The sequence below is a fragment of the Rhodotorula paludigena genome, assembly GCF_050403205.1.
Source record: "Rhodotorula paludigena JCM10292 DNA, Rt_paludigena_JCM10292v1_ctg9, whole genome shotgun sequence".
Classification (NCBI taxonomy): domain Eukaryota; kingdom Fungi; phylum Basidiomycota; class Microbotryomycetes; order Sporidiobolales; family Sporidiobolaceae; genus Rhodotorula; species Rhodotorula paludigena.
The window spans coordinates 55,748-75,166 of NW_027481449.1; the positions used below are offsets into that span (position 1 = coordinate 55,748).

At 64.8% G+C, this 19,419-nt stretch overlaps 6 protein-coding genes across 6 annotated transcripts; 5 read left to right on the top strand and 1 right to left on the bottom strand.

Annotated features, from left to right (window-relative positions):
• Positions 1-1,041: 1,041 nt before the first annotated feature.
• Positions 1,042-3,265, top strand: JCM10292_000865 (uncharacterized protein; the record flags this gene model as incomplete). Its single annotated transcript, XM_076647383.1, has 3 exons — positions 1,042-1,621; positions 1,680-2,102; positions 2,160-3,265. The coding sequence occupies 3 exons, from the start codon at positions 1,042-1,044 to the stop codon at positions 3,263-3,265; spliced, it is 2,109 nt and encodes a 702-aa protein (XP_076506918.1).
• Positions 3,266-4,081: 816 nt separating this feature from the next.
• Positions 4,082-5,407, top strand: JCM10292_000866 (alcohol dehydrogenase catalytic domain-containing protein; the record flags this gene model as incomplete). Its single annotated transcript, XM_076647384.1, has 2 exons — positions 4,082-5,217; positions 5,401-5,407. 2 exons carry the CDS (start codon positions 4,082-4,084, stop codon positions 5,405-5,407), a joined length of 1,143 nt encoding a protein of 380 aa, XP_076506919.1.
• Positions 5,408-6,603: 1,196 nt separating this feature from the next.
• JCM10292_000867 (endonuclease III domain-containing protein) lies at positions 6,604-7,604 on the bottom strand (the record flags this gene model as incomplete). Its single annotated transcript, XM_076647385.1, has 5 exons — positions 6,604-6,717; positions 6,774-6,882; positions 6,964-7,151; positions 7,211-7,342; positions 7,407-7,604. The coding sequence occupies 5 exons, from the start codon at positions 7,602-7,604 to the stop codon at positions 6,604-6,606; spliced, it is 741 nt and encodes a 246-aa protein (XP_076506920.1).
• A 645-nt stretch (positions 7,605-8,249) lies between these two features.
• On the top strand, positions 8,250-16,317 carry JCM10292_000868 (uncharacterized protein; the record flags this gene model as incomplete). Its single annotated transcript, XM_076647386.1, has 15 exons — positions 8,250-8,819; positions 8,877-9,908; positions 10,002-10,297; positions 10,361-10,547; positions 10,628-10,783; positions 10,860-11,104; positions 11,187-11,375; positions 11,604-12,103; positions 12,187-13,676; positions 13,738-14,872; positions 14,931-15,149; positions 15,212-15,400; positions 15,461-15,849; positions 15,928-16,120; positions 16,235-16,317. 15 exons carry the CDS (start codon positions 8,250-8,252, stop codon positions 16,315-16,317), a joined length of 6,873 nt encoding a protein of 2,290 aa, XP_076506921.1.
• A 313-nt stretch (positions 16,318-16,630) lies between these two features.
• On the top strand, positions 16,631-17,833 carry JCM10292_000869 (nitronate monooxygenase; the record flags this gene model as incomplete). Its single annotated transcript, XM_076647387.1, has 4 exons — positions 16,631-16,702; positions 16,771-16,853; positions 16,915-17,231; positions 17,304-17,833. 4 exons carry the CDS (start codon positions 16,631-16,633, stop codon positions 17,831-17,833), a joined length of 1,002 nt encoding a protein of 333 aa, XP_076506922.1.
• A 237-nt stretch (positions 17,834-18,070) lies between these two features.
• JCM10292_000870 (NAD(P)H-dependent flavin oxidoreductase) lies at positions 18,071-19,400 on the top strand (the record flags this gene model as incomplete). The annotated part of the gene is made up of 5 exons (XM_076647388.1): positions 18,071-18,226; positions 18,288-18,370; positions 18,428-18,732; positions 18,807-19,256; positions 19,315-19,400. 5 exons carry the CDS (start codon positions 18,071-18,073, stop codon positions 19,398-19,400), a joined length of 1,080 nt encoding a protein of 359 aa, XP_076506923.1.
• Between the last annotated feature and the right edge of the window lie 19 nt (positions 19,401-19,419).

A 19,419-nucleotide genomic window follows, 5' to 3' on the forward strand; every position in this document is an offset into this window, starting at 1 on the left:
GTCCCGTATCGCGGAAGCGTTCAAGAAATGATGTTCTTTGGGCTCATGACTGCGATACCGATCCAAAGGCGGTAGAACACGTGGATTTCCTGCTTGTCGGCAACGTCGTTCAGCGCTTCCTCGCGCACACGCTTCTGCGGAGGATCAAGACGCAGCTCTGATATCGCCGAGCGTCTCTGGGGGTCAAGACATATTCGCCCGTGTTCGCGCCGTTCCTGGGTCAGGTTCCACACGTTCCAACACACCCAAACGACGGACGCCTCGAATAGCTGCCTGGGCGGCAAGCAGACCTCTTTCGCTGGGGTCTTACTTCCGTCCTGTCGGAGTCCCCACAGCACTTCCACTTCACCAGCGTGTGACCGCTGCACCGCCACCAGGCTCGGACACGCGAGTCCAATGAGACGTGCCGACCTGCTCAATCAGTCTCTGTAGCTCTCCGTCTGACGGAGTGCGTCAGCCTCCGACTCTTGTCCGTTCCCGCCCGTGGTGCTTCTTGGCTCGGCCGGACCGCTTGCACCGTACCTGCTGCTCCGTTACGTGGTGCGCAACGACGAGGTATTCCAGGTCACCTCGTTCGCCTGTCTGTTCGTCTCGCAGCAGAGACACGCTGACCGACTTAATCGCGCAGGAAGTTGCAGTGCTTCTGTCGCACGCAACTGGTTTTGCCGAAACTCCGCTTCGGGCCACGGAGTCAGATGGACGTTGGCGCGTCGCAACGCGTCGAAGCTTGCCCACAACCCGAACACTTGGCTCCAGGACGCCAGAGTCGCGCAGCGCACGCTTGCGCCTGTGCGCGCCCCTGCATCCTTGTTGCTGTCCTCATCGTCGGGCCCTTGCTGCCTTCCTCTGTTCGTCGCGCCTCGTCCCGGCGACCGCCAGTGCACGCCCGCGCGGGCCCCACCTCTGCGAAGGCCGCACGCCGAACAGCGTTCGTCGTTTCGTACCGCGTCCGTCCGCCTGCTTGGCTCCACCGTCGTCTCCCACCTTCGTTTCTCTCGCCACCTTCACTGAGTACACCCCGCGCACCGCGCGCAAGCGACCATGGGCTGGACCCACCTCTCCCCCTCCCGCGACTACACCCCTCTCCCGACCTCGTCCCCCTCGTCCTCGACGCTCTCGCTCGCGCCTCCGCCGCCCCGACGCAGCGGACCGCCTCGCGCGCGCCGCGCCGCCCTCGTCTCCCTCGCCGCCTGCGTCGTCGCCCTCCTCGCCGGCTCGCTCGCGCTCGCGCCCGAAGAGCGCCTGCCAGAGCAGGTGCAGGGCGCCGTCCGTGGCGCCAAGGCCCACGTCGCCGGCGCGGCGCACGCCGTCGGCGGGTGGGTGAGGCCGGACCAGGAGGCGGCGAGCGAGGCGAGCGTGCTCGAGGAGCTGCGCGACGAGGAGCAGGCGCCGGCGCCGGCACAGCAGCCCGAGCCCGTCGTCATCAGTGCGGCAGCGGCCGAGGCGAAGAAGGTTGCGGACGAGATCGAGGCGGAGAAGCTCGAGCAGGAGGACGAGGTGATGCTCGATGACGGCGCACTCGGACTCGAGGCAGAGGCGATCGTGCCCGACTTGCCCGAGGTGCAGTGCCCGCTCGAGGTACAGGAACGCGTCGGGCAGGCCAGCTTCTGGGTCGTCACGGGTGCGTTGATCGTACTGGCGTGTCGTGGCGTTGCAGAACTGACACCGACCTCTCGCAGAACAAGCACCCTCGACCTACCGTATCGCACCTCGCGACGCTCTCGGTCCTGAAGTACCAGAACTTTGCCTTTCTCAAGCCGTCTTTGCCGCACGCCTCGTCTCCGCCACGCCCGAAGGCGAGCCCGAGCCTGTCGAGTCGCAGACCGTCCTCGCTCTTCCCGCGCCCCTCCTCGCCGAGGACTACATGTCCTACGATCTTTTCCTGCCCGATGCGGGCGACGCTGCGCTCCCAAGCGGGCGGTACCTCGTCGACGTGGCGCTCGAGTTTGGCTTTTACCCCGGCGTGACGACGGGCGAGGTCTGCGGTGGCGAGGTGCGGACGTGCAGTCCGGTCCAGGAGAGCGCGACGCATGGCGACAAGAGGAACTACAGCGGCGAGCGGATCGAGGTGCTCGAGGCACAGATCGTCGAGCTGGGCTCTGGTGCGTTCTCGCCTTCTCGCGCAGATTACGGGCCATACTAAGACTTCGCCATGGCAGACGAACGCCCTGCTACCACTCTTTGCAACGACCTCTCTTCCCTGTCGGGCCGCTGGTCCAACCTCGCGTACCAGCCCGAAACTTGTTCTCTCCGGACTCCGACCTTCCCGATGCCTTTCGTTCCGGCCGCGCCGACCCGCCCGCTCTGGATCCACCTCGTCGGCGATTCCAACTCGCGCAACATGCTCAAACACCTCACGAACAGCCTTGGTGACGGCGCCATGATCAACGCGCCGAAAGTGCGCGACTCGTCGACGCACAACGGGACGCACGCTGCCATGGCCTTCCGGTACCGCGACGGTGTGGCGCCGGCGGACGAGTCGGTCGTGCCCGACGTCATCGTCACATGGGCATGGTGGTACGAGATGGCGCACTCGTCGCTCGACACCGCCGAATGGACCGCCGAGGAGCGTGGCGCCGACTTCGAGGCGACGGTCGCTGCGAACCGGGACGAGCTCGTCTCGCTCATCGACGCCGACCTCGCGTCCTTCATTGCCGTCTCGCACCTCGGCTCGGCATACAAGGCGCTTCCCGCACTGAGCGAGCTCGCGCCGAACCTACGCCCGCACCGCACCTACCTTTCGCGCGGCTCGCACGGCGAGGAGCTCACGCTCGAGGGACTCACCTACTCGCTCGACGCGATCTTTTCTCCAACCTCGAGCGGCCTGTCCCGCGCCGCGCGCGACCAGGCGAACCTCCGCTTCTTCACGACGACGCTGTCCAACACGCGCTACATCCCGCTCGCGCGCTTCCCGCACCAGGACCTCGTGCGCAACAACGCCCTCATTGCTGCGCGCAACGCGTACGCAGCCTCGCGCGCCGAGCTCGGCGGCGAGGGCCGCGTGATTGACGTCGAGGCGCTCACGAGGGGCGTTGTCGACGACCCGGCGTGGCTCAAGGTCACGCACGGCGCGCCCGACGCGGTGCACTTCCGCGCAAAGGTGTACGACGAGTGGGCGAGGCTCGTCTGGACCGACCTGATGCAGGGCGTCGAGGTCGCAACGGGCGACGAGGGTGCTATCGGCATCGAGGCGACGCGGAGGCGGTGGAAGAGGCGGGTTGAGTGGGCCGACGAGGACGACGGCGAGGTCGACGAGCGGCTCTAGAAGTCGGACGAGTATGTAACTATCTGTTTATAGCGTGCAGTGCACTTCAGTTGTCGGATCGCGAACCTCATTGCGTCCGTCTCAGTTTGCGCCAACGGCGTTTTAACATGTGCGCGGTCCTCTGCCGGCCGAGCTGCGAGAGACTATCGTGCCAGAGAGAAGCGACGTGCACAGCAATCGACCGGCCAACCTGAGCAAGCGCGGCAGGCTCGCTGCCGGCTCTCCTTTCTCGCTCAGGCTTGAACGTCCACCGCTTCGACGACAGAGGCGACGGCGTGGTCACGGAACGCCTACTCGCTGCTGCTGCTCAGCCTGTCACGGTTCCCCGTCCCTCTCACTCGCGCTCTGTGACCAAGTCTGGACCAACCGACAGAGATGGCTCGTGCGCATCGGCCTCTGGCAAAGTCGCTCTCAGGCTATCTGCATGTCGCGTCTGTTGAGCAAGCGCTTCCCCTCGTCGTCGACCAACGCCGGGCCGTCTCCTCCGTCGACCCTGCCAGCGCCCGCGTCATTCCTCCCAGTCCAGTTCACGAAAATCTGGTTCCGCCGCATTCTTTGCTTGGCCGAGTTGCAAGATTGGCCGCACTTGAACATTCACGTCGTGGCTGCGCTAAATCGCCGATGCTTGAGGTCGTGATCAGGATCGACGGAGAGGTGGATTGCTTGCTCGTCTCCTGCTCTTCTCTCTCTTCCCTCTCATCTTCTCGCTTGGAACCGACGCACAGACAAAAGAAACCGTTAAGCACTGAAGGTTGGCTGTGCTTTCCAGACTGGAGGTGTGGTGGGCATGTCTGACTGAAGATGTCGCTTCCGCAGATGTCGCCTCAGCAGATCAACGTCGCTCGACTCGTCGAGGTTGGCAAGCCGCTCGAGGTCGGCACCGCGGACAAGCCTGTGCCCGCTCGCGACGACGTTCTCGTCAAGGTGGACTCGTGCGGCCTTGTGCCCAACTCTGCCAACATCGTCCGAGGCGCGATGGAGGGACGCTTCCCGCTTCCGCCGCTTCCCGCCATTTTCGGCCTTGACGCATCTGGCACGGTCGAGGCCGTTGGCGAGCGCGTCTTCAACGTCAAGGTCGGCGACCGCGTCTACGTCAACCCGCACCTCACCTGCGGAACCTGCGCGCACTGCCGCGCGGGTGGCCAAGAGCAGTTGCTGTGCCCGGACTTCGCTCTTCGCGCCTACTTTGCTGGTACCGAAGCGGGCATGCGGCACTTCGACCACTACCCGTACGGCGCGCTCTCGCAGTACCTGCTTTCACCGGCAAACAAGGTTGCTGTCCTCGCCGACTCGATCAGGCTCGAGGAGGCGGCTCGCTTCGGGTACGTCGGCACATCGTACGGAGCACTGAAGAAGGCCGCCCTCGGACCGGGCAAGACGCTCCTCATCAACGGCGTCACGGGCACGCTCGGCGTCGCGGCTGTGGCGCTTGCCCTCGGTATGGGCGCGACGAAGATTCTCGGAATCGGCCGCAACCCGGATCGCCTCGAGCAGGCTCGCAAGCTCGCGCCGGCGGGCTCGTCGCGCGTCGAGACGCGTTCCTCGGAGGACGAGGGCGACTTGGGCGAGTGGGTCAAGAGTCACACCGACGGCCTCGGCGTCGACATCGTCTACGACTGCCTCGGCGTAGGAGGCGACGCCGAGACGAGCGCTACGCTGTTGCGGACGGCGCTCAAGCCGGGCGGGCGCATCATCCTGGCCGCGGGTGGTGCCGAGGGTGAGATTGGACAGTCGTACGCCGAGTTCCAGATGCGCAGCACGCCGATCCTCGGGTCGACCTGGATCACCGACGGCGACCTCGACGAGATGATTGCGCTCATCGGCACTGGCGTGGTCGACCTCTCGTTCTTGGAGCACAAGGCTTTCCCGCTTGACGAGGTCAACGAGGCTTTCGAGTTTGTTGGCGACCGCCCCGGCGGCTTCGTGAATGTCGCCGTCAAGCTCCACTGTGGGTCTGTCTTCCTCTCGACAAGTCTACGACCGGTGCTGATGGCTGCTCGGGCAGAAAACGTCGTTGTCCAAAAGCAAGTGGCACCAGTCCAACGGCAATCGCAGACCTTTTTAATTTGCTCTGCCCTTCGTTGCCTGCAACGCATTTAAATCTCACAAATCGCTCGCATCCATGTACCCCTCAGCCCCTGAGCGGCTGGCGATGCACGCCAGAAACGTTGGCACCATTGACGCGTCCTCTTCGTCCGGGTCCCGACGGCTCGCAACTCGCTCTGCGCTTCCTGCAACTTCAGCTATCTAGATAAAGGCAAGGCGACAACGGCAGGAACGTGCTCGAGCGCGGAAGAAACATCTGGACGCGTACAGCCTTGTTTCGCAGAGCCCGATCTCCAATTGCGGGCCTACTCGCTCCATCTTGCCTCTTCTCGGTACTACAGCAGTCTGCCTCGCGTTTGACTGCTCGTTTATAGACCGCTGTCCGCCGTTCTGGACCTCTGCATCCAACGCTCGGGAAGTGGTGCGGCGAGGCCTGCGCGACGAGATGAGAGAACGGCTGTAAGTCGGGTTCGTCAGGGAGGGAATTGTACGGCAGCACCAGACCTTGCTCAGCGAATTTTCCTGTTTGGATGTGCACGTGTATGTTCAGCTGAAAATGACGCCGTGAACGGGGAAAGGAGGACTCACCGCCTGCTCGCTCTGCGCAAGCGAATGATCAAGCCACGCGTCTCCCAGCTCGAGCGTCTCGAGCCACTCTATGCACTGCCGCACGTAGAGAGGGCACCGCAGCAGCCATCGCCCCCAGCTCGTCTCTTCCGCGTTCCGATCGCCTGCGGACAACTCGAGTTCCGCGCGCGACCGCTGTAGCCTCCACGCGCCCAAAGCCTCGGCGCGCACACGCTCGAGCGTGCTGCGCGGCAGGCGCTTGATATAGGCGGGAATGACGAGATGCGGGTGGTAGTCTGGGTGGCCTCTCGCAGGGTAGAGGTCTTGCGCTTGTGCGGCTCGCCAAGCGTTTGTTGCGTGTCCGCCCGGCCGCGGGGATGGCGTGTTTGCGGATGACATAGAAGCGCCTGCGCTCAAGCGAGCTACCTGCCTTGAGAAAAGATAGCAGCAGCGGAAGAGGTAGGAAGTGGCACGCAGGAGGAGAAGGAGCATAGGCGAAAACGGGCGACCGAACGCGCAGAAGCTGCCTACAGAACCAGATTTGCGGAAGATCCGCAGATCCGTCCGCGCAGGAGAGCGACCGAGGCGTACAGGAGACGCGCTAGGTCAGGAGTGCGCGATAAGGCGACAGCGACTCAGCGAGACCTGAGAGCAAACTCAGAGCGGAACACGAGCGGCGTCTTTGTCCGAATGAGTACACAGCCCACCGTGCACAAGGGAGCATTTCATTGATTGAAGAAGGGCCGCAGCGGGCATTGCTCGATGGGCTCCTTCACCTTGACAGCAGCGGCTGCGCAAGTCCTGCAAGCACGGCCGTGCTGAATGAAGAGCACGTGTAGCTGGATTTACCGAACGTCAGCTTTGAAGCCAAATTGCAGCTAGAGGGTGAGCTCACGTCGTGCTTCAACTCATCCGGAATCTTGGCATTGAGGTGCTCGTAGGCTTGTTTGCTGTCCGACTTCTGCAAGACCCAGCCCAACCGCTTTGTGATTCGAAGAACGTGCCTGGAGAGGGCATACGGCAGTCAGCAAGTTGTGATGAGCATATCCCAGGTCACTGAAGCGACAGGAAAACGGAAGGCGCACGTATCTACCGCAAACTCGTGCAACCCGAGCCGGTACGCCATGACACATGCGGCAACCTTTGGCCCGACGCCATGCAAGGCCAGTAAAGAGGCTTTCGCCTCGGGAGCGGAGAGGCCGTGCAGGTCTTCGAGGCTGAGCTTGTTCTGCCCGTTGCGCGCGTACACGTCGTTGAGCATTTGCTTCAGTCGCTGCAAGCCGGACAATGTCAGCGCCTGTGCGATGAAGAGCCGTGGTGGACACAGCACACCTTGCCCTTGACATTGGCGAGTCCTCCCGGCCTGAGCGCCTCGACAACATCCTCAAGCGGCGCCTTCCGAATCGCCTCATAGTTGGCGCGGCCGAATCGCTCATCGAGCCCACGCTTGCCGACTCGATAGTTCTGGGGAATTGTCCGTCACGTCAGTACCGGAATCCGCAAACTACGCAGAACAAGTCACTCGTACCCGGGCGTTCGTGTTGAGCGTGAGCATACAGCGGAACACGGAATCCAGCACGCTCGAGACCTTGCCGTTGTCGGTGACGGGTCCGCCCTCCTCGTCGTCTTCGAACTGCATGTTCTCCGGCGCGGGCGGCTTGCCGTGACAGTCGACGAGAGCGCGGTGAACTGCGGCACATTCGTCTGCAGTGGGGCGGTCTGGCATGCTCGGACGAGCGCGCTTGAGCTGCTTGTGGGCGAGAGCAGGGCTCGTAGGGGACAAGCTTCGTTTGAGCGGCATGGCGATCGCAAGACGAGAGCGGAGCGGGCAAGAAGCGGATGCGTAGGAAGGCAAGAAGCACAGCACTCGGACTGTGCGGTGCCCACTGCACGGGAGGTCGACATCCGCACTTCCGTTGCACACATGAGCGCGGATCGACCGCTCGGCCAGGTCCGAGAGCGCTGGCCATCGAATGCTTCTGGTCCCTGGTCCAGAATGCGGGACGCCGCAGGAACCGAGTCGTGAGCAAGCGAGCGAGGTGAGCAGCTTGCGCTCGCGCCAGACACGGAAGTGAGCGTTAGGGCGCTGCAGAGCCTGCCACGAGTGCACTTCACTGCCGCCGCAGGACGCACGAGCCTGAGGAAGCGCGACAAGTCGGCAGCTGCGAGGTGCCGGTGACCGCGCAGGCGGTTACAGAGCTCCTGACAGCTTGCTCTGGCCCATGCAGAACGCAGCAAAGCGCTGCAGAAAGCCTCGGAACGGATGAAGCGGACTCGCCAGAGGTCAACCCGGAGAGCGTGAATTCGCGGCGGAGGTCCGCCTCTCTCGACACGGCCTCGACTCGCTCGAGCGAGGCACAGCTTGCACCAAATGGGCTCACACTCGCGCTCAGACGACCGCTCGTCGCACTCGAAGCACGCGCGCTCGTCGTCGCGGCGAGACGACGACTCGTCCTCGCGCTCGCACAAGCGGCACCGCTCGTCCCGCGACGACGACGACAGCCGCAGGGACCGCAAGCACAGCAGCAGGAGCGAGGGCAAGCGCACCCGCTCCCGCTCCCGCAGCCGCGACCGCCATCGCTCGTCCCGCGACAAGCGCGACCGCCGTGACGTCGACGCTGCCGACAACGACGGCGACGACGACGAGTGGGAGGAGAAGGCGCCCGAGGGAGCAGCAGCCCCGCCGGCACAGGGACAGCGTCCGCCGGTCGACTCGGTCGGGACGTTCGAGATTGGCTCGATGCCGACCGCACAGGGACTCCGCCGCCTCGAGCAGGAGAACCTGACCGACGGGTACGGCGAGGGCGACGTCGGCGGGAGCTCGAGCCGCGGGGGAGGGCTGTTCGGGTTGCCGCAGACCGGGCAGGACCATGCCGACCTCTTTGGCTCGCTCGGCACGGAACGCAAGCGCCGCGAACCCAAGGAGAAGGTCGATCCTACCGTGCAGATGCTTCCTTCTTGCTCTTCCCAGGCTCAGGCTGACGAGCTCTCTGCGCAGAACATGATGGGCCAGTCGTCGCGCGAGCTCAACAAGGCCTACTGGCAGGGCACGCCGAACCCCGCCTCGACTTCTTCCGCCGCAGCCGCTGCCTCGTCGAGTGCCGCGCCCGCCTCTGGCTCTCCTGCGCCCGGCTCGACGGGCTCTGCGTGGCGCATGACCAAGCTCAAGCGAACGTACGAAGCCGCCGAGGAGGAGGGCCGTCCCGTCGAGGAAGTCGCCCTCGAGCGGTACGGCTCGCTTGCCGACTTTGAAGAAGCAAAGGAGGAGCGCCGCATACTCGACGAGCGTAGCGGGCGGCGCCAGAGCCGGCGCGAGAGCGGGTACGGCGCGGCGGCCGGCGCGCGCACGCCCACGGGCATGGCGGCCGACGGCGGCGGGCGCCGCTTCGTCTTTACCGAGACGGGCACCGAGGGTGCCTCGGCGAGCGGGTCGCGCCCCTCGTCGCGCCAGGGTTTCCGCCGTCCAGGCGAGGCGCCCCCATCCATCGCCCGCTCGAGCTCGACATCTTCGATCGTGAACGCCGCGGCAGGCGGCGGCTCGGCTTCGCGGCCGTCGACGCCCATCCCCTCGGTGTTCACGCCGCCGGTCGCTCGCCGCGCGCCGTCGCAGCTCGCGCAAAGCGCGACGCTCGTCGACCCGGACCCGACCTCGACGGGCGCGGCCGTGTCGGCCGTAGCGTCTGCGGCTTCTGCGTCGGGTTCGGCGCGCCCCGTGCTGACGCAGTCCGAGCTGAACAAGCTCCAGGCGCGCGTGCTCAAGGCCAGGCTGATGGACTCGGACGAGGCGGGCGCGCTCGAGCAGGAGTACGAGCGCGAGCGGCGCCGCGCGGAGGAGGCCGGCCCGCCGGTGAGGGACCACGAGGTGATGGAGCAGACGCTCGGCGGGAGCAGGAGTCAGGGACAGGACGTGCAGGTGCTCCCGACCATGGACGGGCGAGGGAGGCTGTACGATGTCGGCGTCGGGACCGAGGTCGCCGACAAGCACGAGGAGGAACGCAAGGCCAAGGGGCGCAGGGGCAAGAAGGAGCCGGTGCGTCACGCCTTTGACGATCAACTGCTCGCAATGTCCCGCATGCTCGGCTACCACGCAGTGCTGACACTCTCGTCCGGGTGCCTCGCACAGACCTTCCAATCGCACGACCCGAAGACAGGCGAAGTCCTGCGCACTAATGCCGACGACGACGCCTTGTCTCTTGGCGACCTCGTGCGCCAGGAGCGCTTTGGCGGCGGCGCGACAGACCAGCGCGCGCTCGACTCGGAGTTTGCGAACCGGATCGCGACCGACGCCCGCTTTTCGACCGACCTCGACTACATCGACGAGAACGCCGAGAAGCTCGCGCGGAAAAAGATGAAGAGCGAGGCGATGAAGAGGCAATTTGCCATCAACGACTACGCCAGGACCAAGAAGGCGCTCGACTCGTGCGTTGTGCCTGCAATCGCCGATATGGTGGCTCGGGTGCTGATGTTCCGACTTTATCGCAGCTGCACGCTCTGCTACTCGGACGAAGGAGACCCGCCGAAAGCGCCTGTCGTCGCCCTCGGCACACGCACCTACCTCGCCCTGATGGAGAATGAGGAGCTTGTGCCGGGACACTGCCGCATTGTGCCCGTGCAGCACTACCTCAGCTGCCTCGAAATTGACGAGGAAGAGGGGTGGGACGAGATCAAGGTACGAAACGGTTCACGTGGCCTCGTTTCTGCGCTTCTGAAAGCGGGCTAAGACTGATGACCATCGAACGTCGCATGCAGAACTTCATGAAGACGCTTATGCAGATGTTTGCCAGTGACGACAAGGGCGTCGTCTTCTTCGAGACGATCACGAGCCACAAGGGGCAGCGGCACTCGTACATCGAGGCAATCCCCGTTCCGTTCGACCTTTTTGACCAGCTCCCGATCTACTTTTCCGTGAGTCTCACGGATGATATTTGCTCTGTGCACCACGTGCACGACGACTGATTGTAATACGCGTTGCGGTTCACAGGAAGCCATCTCGACGTCCGAGTCCGAGTGGGCGCAGCACAAGAAGCTCATCACCTTCACCCCGGCGCGCCCGTTCCGACGCTCGCTCGTGCCGAACCTCCCGTACTTTGCCGTCCAGTTCGACTACAAGGGCGAGAAGGGCTTTGGGCACATCATCGAGGGCGTCGACGACGCGCCGGACCGCGACCTCGACGGCGAAGAGATCCGGGGCGAGTTCGGCGAGAAGGGCGGCGGAGAGTTCCCCAGGTGCGTCTCCGTCTCGCATCGCAGTGTGCTCTGCCTGGTGCACAAGCACCGTCGTACATGCTGTTGACAAATGGATGCACAGGTACTTTGCGCAGGAGATCATCGGCAACCTCCTCTCGCTCGAGCCGCGCAAGTGGCGCAAGCCGCGGCGCCTCGACCGGCGCGACCAGGCGCAGCGCGTCGCCGACTTCCGCAAGCGGTACGACCGGTTCGACTGGACCAAGATGCTCGCGGGCGGGAGTGGGAGTGCGGACGCTGCAGGCTCGGGACGGTGAGTGGCCTGGTGGACGCTGGCGGGCAGATGTACTGCTATATGGCGTGAAGAATTATCGAGCCGTGTTGTCTCTTTCGCGCCCGCTCGGACGTACGCGGAAGAGTTGCGAAAGTGCGTCTTCGTCTCGCTCAAGTCGCGCGCTGATTTGGCTTCCGCTAGGTGCGTTCCTCCCGCCAGACTCTCTACAACGCACTTCGCTGATTCTCCGCTCTGCTTGTCCCGCAGGCGACTTCGTCAGAAGACGCAACGGAGAATCCGCGGACTTGTTCTTCTCCTTTGCTGCTTTTCGCCTTCCCTCGCCTGGTACGCGCTCTCGGACGCTCCAGACGGCTTCATACGTCTCCTGGAAGTGCGCCTGTGCATGCCCAAGCGCTCGCACGGCGTCGACACTGCCCCCTCGTCGTCTCTGCGCTGCTCTCGCTCGTTCCCCGCGCCGCCGCTCCCGCTCAGCGCCGATTCGAGCCTGCACCGTCGCCTGAGCGCACTCTCGAGTATGCAGCAGTCTTCTATCCGCGCTGCACGCCCGTCCGAGCCCGACCGCGCGAGGACCGGCCAAGGGTCCGAGGTGGGGAGGGAGTGGGCGAACGAGGGCGGCGCGGGCGGTGGAGCACACGGCGGAGGGAGCTGGTGGACGAGGGAGGACCTCGAGCATGGCCGGGCGCACTCGGCGGGCGCGGCGAGGGATGCAGGAGCAGCAGGGGCCGCGTCCGGAGGGCAGCCAGCCGGTGCGTCGCATTCCCGGCTTCCGTGAGGCTTGTCAAGCTAGCACAAGGCTGACACGGTCTGGGCTTGGGTGTTTGCTTCGCAGGCGCGCTCGCGGGGGCGGCCACGTCGATGCCGTTCACCTTCTCGTCGCCAGCCGGAACCTCCGGTTCACTCGCTGGCCTCGCTCAGCCGTCGTCTGCGGGCCTGCATCTCGCTCCTGGAGGCTACAGCTACGCCGACGCCTATGCTGTCCCGCCGAGCGCGTACCTCAGCCCCGCCTTTCAGCCCTTCAGCCCGCCGCTCGCATCGCCCGTGCCCGGTGCAGCCACGACTCCGACGAGCCCCTCGCCGCACCACCTCGGCTTCTACATGAACGGCAGCGAGTACGCCGCGAGCGACCCTGCTGCCGGCCCGACCGCAGGCGCGATGCTCACGCCGCCCTCTTCCGCGTTCGTCCCGCCTGCAGGCATCGTGCACCCGGTCGTCCTCTCTTGGGCCGGCGGATCCGAGCCTGGCACTGTGCGAGTGCAGACCGAGGCGACGACTTCGCGTCATAGCCAAGCCGAGAAGGACAAGATCCGCGGCGAGGCGCTCCTGCGGAAGAGGCCGAGCCAGGCCGTCGAGATTAAGAAGCCGCCGCCTCGCTCAGAGGCGAACGCTGTCGCCAGTGCGACGCCGACTGTCGCCTCTGGCGATGCTGGCGCCATGGCAAGCAGCGCCACCGCCTCTTCTGCCGACCCGCCCGCATCCCTCGCTCCCGCTTCCGCGCCTTCGACCTCGTCACCCGCGTTCATCTTCTCTGCCGCTGTCGCCAACTTCACGCCTCGCTCGGGCGTTTCGTCCTCGGCTCCACCCAGCCAGACCGAGCCGAGCGAGCACGTCTCGCCTCCTACGACGCCGTTGGACTGCTCGTCCGGCTCGACGTGCATTATCGCCGCCGCCAAGTCCGCTTCTTCGGTTGAACGCCCCACTGAGGTCACGAGCACGCCCGCAAGCGCGTCCGTCAGGCCGCTCGTTCCTTACGGGTTGTCCGACTCCGAATCGTCCTCGGCCGAGGCGAGCGACGACGAGCGCCAGAGCGGTACACAGGAACTTCCTGCTCGAGCTCACGAGCGCTCGACAAGCCCGCCGTCCGAGGGGCCGGTCTCGCAAGCCGACAATGACGATGCAGCGGGCGACCATGAGCATGAGATCAAGCGCGAGGTCGAAACGACCAAGACGCTGCCGCCTTCTCCCGCGGATCCGCTCCAGCCTGGCGAGCTCGAGAACGAGGAGACGGAGTCGCCTGCCGCTGGCGAGCTCGCTGTCAAGCAGGAGGACGAGCGGACGCCCGAGCCCGACTCGCCTCCTCCCTCTTCCGCGCAGCTCGCCGCGCTCGCCGAGCCGTACTCGCCCGCCAAGGACCGCACGGCCTCGGCGCAGCCGACGCTCCTACAGTCGAGTGACCTAGGAGAAATCGTCCGTGAGGTCAAGAAGGAGGCGAAGGAGAACGAGTCGATCGAGCCGGAGAGCGTCGAAGAGGGACAGCCACCGCACAAGCGCGTCAGGACGAGTGAGCTGGCGGGCGCTGGCCTGGTCGAGAACGCTTCTTCGGTATGTCTGCGCTTCTGCTTGAATGTCGCGGTTCCACCCTGAACCACGCACGAATCGACAGAACGCGTTCGGCTCATTCCTCCATGCCAACTTTGCGAGCTCCGCGACCAAGTCCGGGGCTGCCGAACCCGTCGTGCGCCCCGACGCCCTCGTTCCGTCGAGCCGCTTTTCCGCCAGTTCGGCCCTGGTGCCCTCTGCCTCGCCCTGGCCTTCGTTCCACCTCGACCCGCACATGACCCCGCCGACTGGGCCCTTTGCCGCTGCGCCCTTCGCGGCAGCGACACCGTCCTTCAACCCGGCCGCGCAACCTTTCTTCCCGGGGTTCGGCCCTCTGACTCGCTCGCCCGTCGCGCTGTCCACGGACCAGCTCCTCGTCCCCCAGCCGTTCGGTCCGCCCGCGCCTCCCGGCGCTCATGGGCCTACGCACAGTTCGAGTCTCTCGCCCGGCGCCGTCTCCGTCTCCGACGTCAAGTACCAGACGGTCGTTGAGCTGCTCGAGAAGGCGCAGCACGAGAACGGCGTGCACCGCCGCAAGCTCGACAAGTACGCCGCGCTGCACGCCTCTGACGTGCAGAAAGTCGCGGCGCTCAAGGCGGGGCACGCGAACGAGGTCCGACGGCTGCAGGACGAGCGCGACAAGGAGAAGAAGGCGCACAGTGACGCCGAGACGCGCTTCGAGACCGCGACGAGAGCGCGCGCGCAGCTCGAGCGCGACCACCGCCAGCTGCGCGACGAGGTGCAGCGCCGCAAGGCGAAGAGCGCGGAGAGCGAACAGCGCCGCACGGCCGACGAGCTCGAGATGCGCCTGCTCGTCGAGCGGCGGCAGCTCGAGGCGCAATTCGCGCAGCGCGAGCGCGACCTCAAGGCCGCGGCCGACGAGCGCGAGGAGCAGCTGCGCGACAAGTTCAAGAAGCAGATGCTCGCATGGGTCGACGAGAAGGCTGGACTCGAAGTCGCGATCACGGAGCAGGCCGAACGCCACGAGGACGTCCTCGCCGCTGTCGAGTCGAGGATCCGAGCCGTCTCAGAGAAGCTCTCGCAGACCGAGGCGGCGGAGCAGCAGCTTCGCGTCGAGCGCACCGCCAAGGAGACGGCGGCAGCGACCACGCTCGCGGCTGTGCAAGCCGAGGTCGACAGCAAGAACGCCGACATCAAGACGCGCGACGACTCGCTCGGTTCACTGCAAGCAGAACATGGTGTGTCGTGTCTTCTCGTGCCGTCTCCCGCCAAGCTCACCCTGTCGTCTTGGTGCAGACGCGCTCAAAGTCGAATATGCGGAGGTCGCCGCGAAACTCGCTGACACCAAGCAACCCGCCCACCCCGACGCCGCTGCCTCACAGCAAGTCATGGACCTGCGGCGCAAGCTCAACGATCAGCACACGAGCCTCCTGTGCACTGCTGCCGAGCTCAAGGAGAAAGCCAAGGAGTGCGAGACGCTCAAGGCGAATCGCGCCACGCTCCAGCGTCAGAACGGTGCGCCCGTCTTGCTGCGTCTTGACAGCTTCGCTCTGCTGAGTGCGTCGCGCTCCATACAGATCTTGTCACCGCTCAACTCGGCTTCAGCGAGCGCAAGGTCAAGGACGCCGAGAACAAGCTCAAGGAGAGCGAGGCTGCCGTCAAGCAGCTCCAGAATGGCCACTCGCCACTCGCGGCTCTTGTCGACTCGACCAACAAGGCGAACGAGAATTACAAGCGCGAATGTGCGCTGCTGAAGGAGAGCCTCGGTGCGCTCACCCCTCCCTCGCCAGTCTGTCATACATTGACTCGCCCTCGTAAAACCACAGGCCCGATGAGCGCGGTCGTCACAGAAGCTGTCGAGATCATCGTCACTCTTGAGAACGACAAGCGCGACCTCACCGATGCCCTCGGCCACACGCTCGCGAATTTCGACGAATACGCCGAAACGAGCGAAGGAACCATTGCCGCGCTGCGCCACGTTGCGCTCGACCGCGAAGCCCTCGCCGAGGATGCAAAGTCGAAGCTCGACAAGCTCAAGGAGCACGCGCGCGGCAAGGTGGATGAGGTGCGCGCTGAGCGCGATCAGGCGAGGGCGGCGCTCGCTGAGGAGGTCAAGGCGCGCTCCGGTGTCGAGGGACTCTTCAACGTCAAGAACGCGGCGATGAACGACAAGCTCAAAAAGGCGGAGGCAGCGGGAGACGAGCTCCGCCAGCGGGTGCGTTCTCAGCCGTCCGGCCTCTGCGCGCGTACGTGCTCGAACGCGAAGAGCTGACCGGGACTTGATGGCGTGCAGAACAACCAGCTCGAGCAGCTCGTGCTCAATCTCGAGGGTCAGCGCGAGAGCGAGCGCAAGAAGCTCGAGGAGGCGAATCGCTCGACTCGCATGGCAGCTGAGCAGCAAGTCGCCAACGCGACAGCCGAGAACGATTCGCTCCGCAAGACGCTCGAGAAGCTCCAAGCTGAGAACACGGAGCTCAAGACCACCAGTGAGCTGACGTCCCGTGTCTTCGTGGCCACGACCTTTCCTCCTTCATTTCTTTCGTCCTCGGCAGCTCTCGAGTGCAGCCACAAGACTCGACTGACTGTCCCTTGCTCCGCAGGGCGTGGTACGAGCGCACTTGCGAGCAAGCCGTTCGTCTCGAAGACGGCGGGGCTTTTCTCGAAGACGACGACGACGGCATGAATGGACTTGCGCATTGGATGGGATGGTCGCTTAGCGCTCGTGGAGTCTCGCTGCAACTGCGTACATGCCTCGAGTTGCTGTGCTGCCCCTTGCGCTCTTCGTCGGCGAGGTTGGCCTTCTCAAGCCGCGACTTGGGCAGCGCGCGCGCCATCGGCCCCACTTCCGGCTCACAGTCCTCGCCGAGTCGCCGACAGAGGAGCGCACGCTTGGCGCACGCTCTTCCTCGTCGTTGCCGAGCGGTATGTCCGTCACGCCAGCAGTCGAAGCGTTCTGTGCGCACTTCGGATGCAGAGTCCCGCTCGTCTGCCCGCCCATGGCCGGCGTCGCTGGCGGCGTCCTTGCAGCCGAGGTGCACAAGGCTGGCGGTGTTGGCCTAATCGGCGCAGTGTGTCGCACACTCACTGACCGACATCAGCGCGCAACAGCAGCTGACACGCGCGCGCCCCACCGCAGGGCCACCTTCCGCTCGACAACCTCGAAGCAGAAGTCGCAAAGGCGCGACAGCAACTCGGCTTGACAGAGGACAATGACCTCCCGTGAGTTTGTAGAACTCTGCCGGCGTGCTCCGAAGCGCCCCTGACGCGATCTTGTCGGAAGAATCGGCGCCGGTCTCATCCTGTGGCGCCTCGAAGCACCTCACCTCGTCCCGCCACTCGCCGCCGCTGAGCCCGATCGCTGGCTCCGCTACATCATTCACAGCGCACGAATGTCGGTGCTCTGGCTGTCCTTCTCAGCGGACGGGGATCTCGGAGGATGGGTCAAGCGAGCGCGGCGAATTGAGGCAGAAGGGGCGAAAGGGTCAGAGCGAGGGCGAGCACGACGTTCGTGGCTGCGGATCGTCGTCATGGCGCAGACCGAGGACATGGCAAGAACTCTGACGCAACAGGAGGGCGTCGACGCCGTAGTGCTCCAAGGTGTGTCGCCTCTCCCTTCCGCGTCGAATACCCGATTGTGGAGCAAGATTTGACAGAGGTACGATCTCGCAGGCACCGAAGCGGGCGGGCACGGTCCCACCTACGAGCAAGGCTTGCCACTGGACACCCTCATCTCGCGCTTTTCCTCGCATCTTCCTTCGACCCATCCGCCCTTCCTCCTCGCTGCCGGCGGCCTCGCCTCGCCGACCTCTGTCTCACGCGTGCTAGCACTCGGCATCGCTGCCGTCGTGCCCGGTACTGCGCTGAGCGTCGCGTCCGAGTCGCTTCTGCCACAGAAGCAGAAGGAGCTGCTCGTTCGCACGCGTATGGCCGACGACACGGGTCGCGGTTTGGCCTGGGATCTGGCGCGAGGGACGAACGGGTGGCCTGCTGGCGTTGATGGTAGGGCTGTGCGGAATTTGACCAGCGAGGGAGACAAAGCCGCAGGGGATCTGCGGGCGGAAACTGAGCGCTATGCGCGAGCAATGAAGGAGGGCGACGTCGAGCGGGTCGTGACATGGGCTGGTGCGCTGCCTTCTCTTACATCTGACGACGTCCATTATGACATGCAGACTTTGCAGGTACCGGCGTCGGCGACGTGACAAGAATCGCTTCCGCGCGAGACCTTGTCCGACAACTCATCCCGCTTCAATGACTGCAAATACGACCGTAGGAGCTCTTGTATGACCCCTCTTGCGCCTGCGTGGTATGATGCCATTCAGTGGAAGGAGTTGCTTGTTGTCCCCCTTGGCGATCTGCGCCCCACAATCAATCCCCTCGGCTCCGCTTCGGACAATTACGCTGCCTTCGTCTCTTCGCTTCCTTCTCCTCACTCGCGCATGATGCTCAGGGTACCACTGTCGAAGGCTTCTGCCGCTTTCTGCTCTCACTTTGGCTGCACCGCCCCGCTTGTCAGTCCGCCGATGGCGGCTGTCGCCGGCGGGCGCCTCGCGGGCGAAGTTCACAAGGCGGGCGGCATCGGCCTTGTCGCTGCAGTGCGTGCTGAATCTTGCTCATGCCGTGAGGGTGAGCGCTGACGCTGTGCCTGCTGTGCAGGGGCACGTGCCGTTCGAAAACCTGCAGAAGGAGATTACCCTGTCGAAGCAGGTGCTCGGGCTTGAGGAGCGAGACGACCTCCCGTTCGTTCGATATTCCGTCGGTAGCTGGTCGTGTACTGACTGAGGTCACTCGAGCAGCCTTGGAGTCGGGCTCATGTGCTGGCGGCTCGAGCCGCCGCACCTCCCGACTGATCTCGCAGCATCAGAGCCCGAACGCTGGCTCCGCTACGTCATCCACTCTGCACGTGCACGGCACCTATGGCTCGGGTTTTCCGCGACCGGGGACTACCAGAGCTGGATCGAGCGAGCGAGGGCCGTCGAGGCGGAGCAGGTCGAGGGCGAGCAGAGGAAGGAGAAGCTGCGCATCCTGCTCATCTTGCAACGTGAGGAGGAGGTCAAGAAGGCATTGCAGTATGAAGGGCTCGATGCGATTGTGCTGCAGGGTGCGCCAGATATCCTTTCTCTGCTTCCCGCCGACACCTCTGACCGACTTCCGGTGTGCCACTTCCTTGCGCAGGACTCGAAGCCGGTGGGCATGTCGCAACAGAGGATCGCGGCCACCGCCTGGCCGACTTTATCTCACGCTTTTCTTCGCACCTCCCGTCGGTCAAATCGCCCTTTCTCCTCGCCGCAGGCGGACTCTCGTCGGCTCGCTCCGTAGCCGACGTCCTTTCGCAGGGCGTAGCAGCAGTCGTACCCGGAACGGCACTCTCCGTCGCCGACGAAGCTCTACTGCCGCCAAAGCAGAAGGAGCTGCTCATCCGCACGGGAGAAGGCATGACCGTCAAGGGCATGCAGTGGGATCGGGCTCGCGGGTCGGTCGGCTGGCCGGAGGGAATCGACGGCCATGGGATTTGCAACATCACGCACGAAGAGCTCGTTGAAGCAGGGAAGGAGGCCGACGCGAAGGAGCGATACGCGAGGGCGGTAAAGGAGGGCGACCTGGACCGTGTTGTCACTTGGGCAGGTGCGTCAAACTCCATTTTTACGCATTCAGGACATCTCCTGACGTTTCCGCAACACAGGTGCGGGCGTGGCCGACGTGAAACGGACAGCACCAGTCCGCGAGATCATGCAGGACCTGCTCTCCGGGACAGAACGGACAAAGTAGACATTTCAGATGACAATGC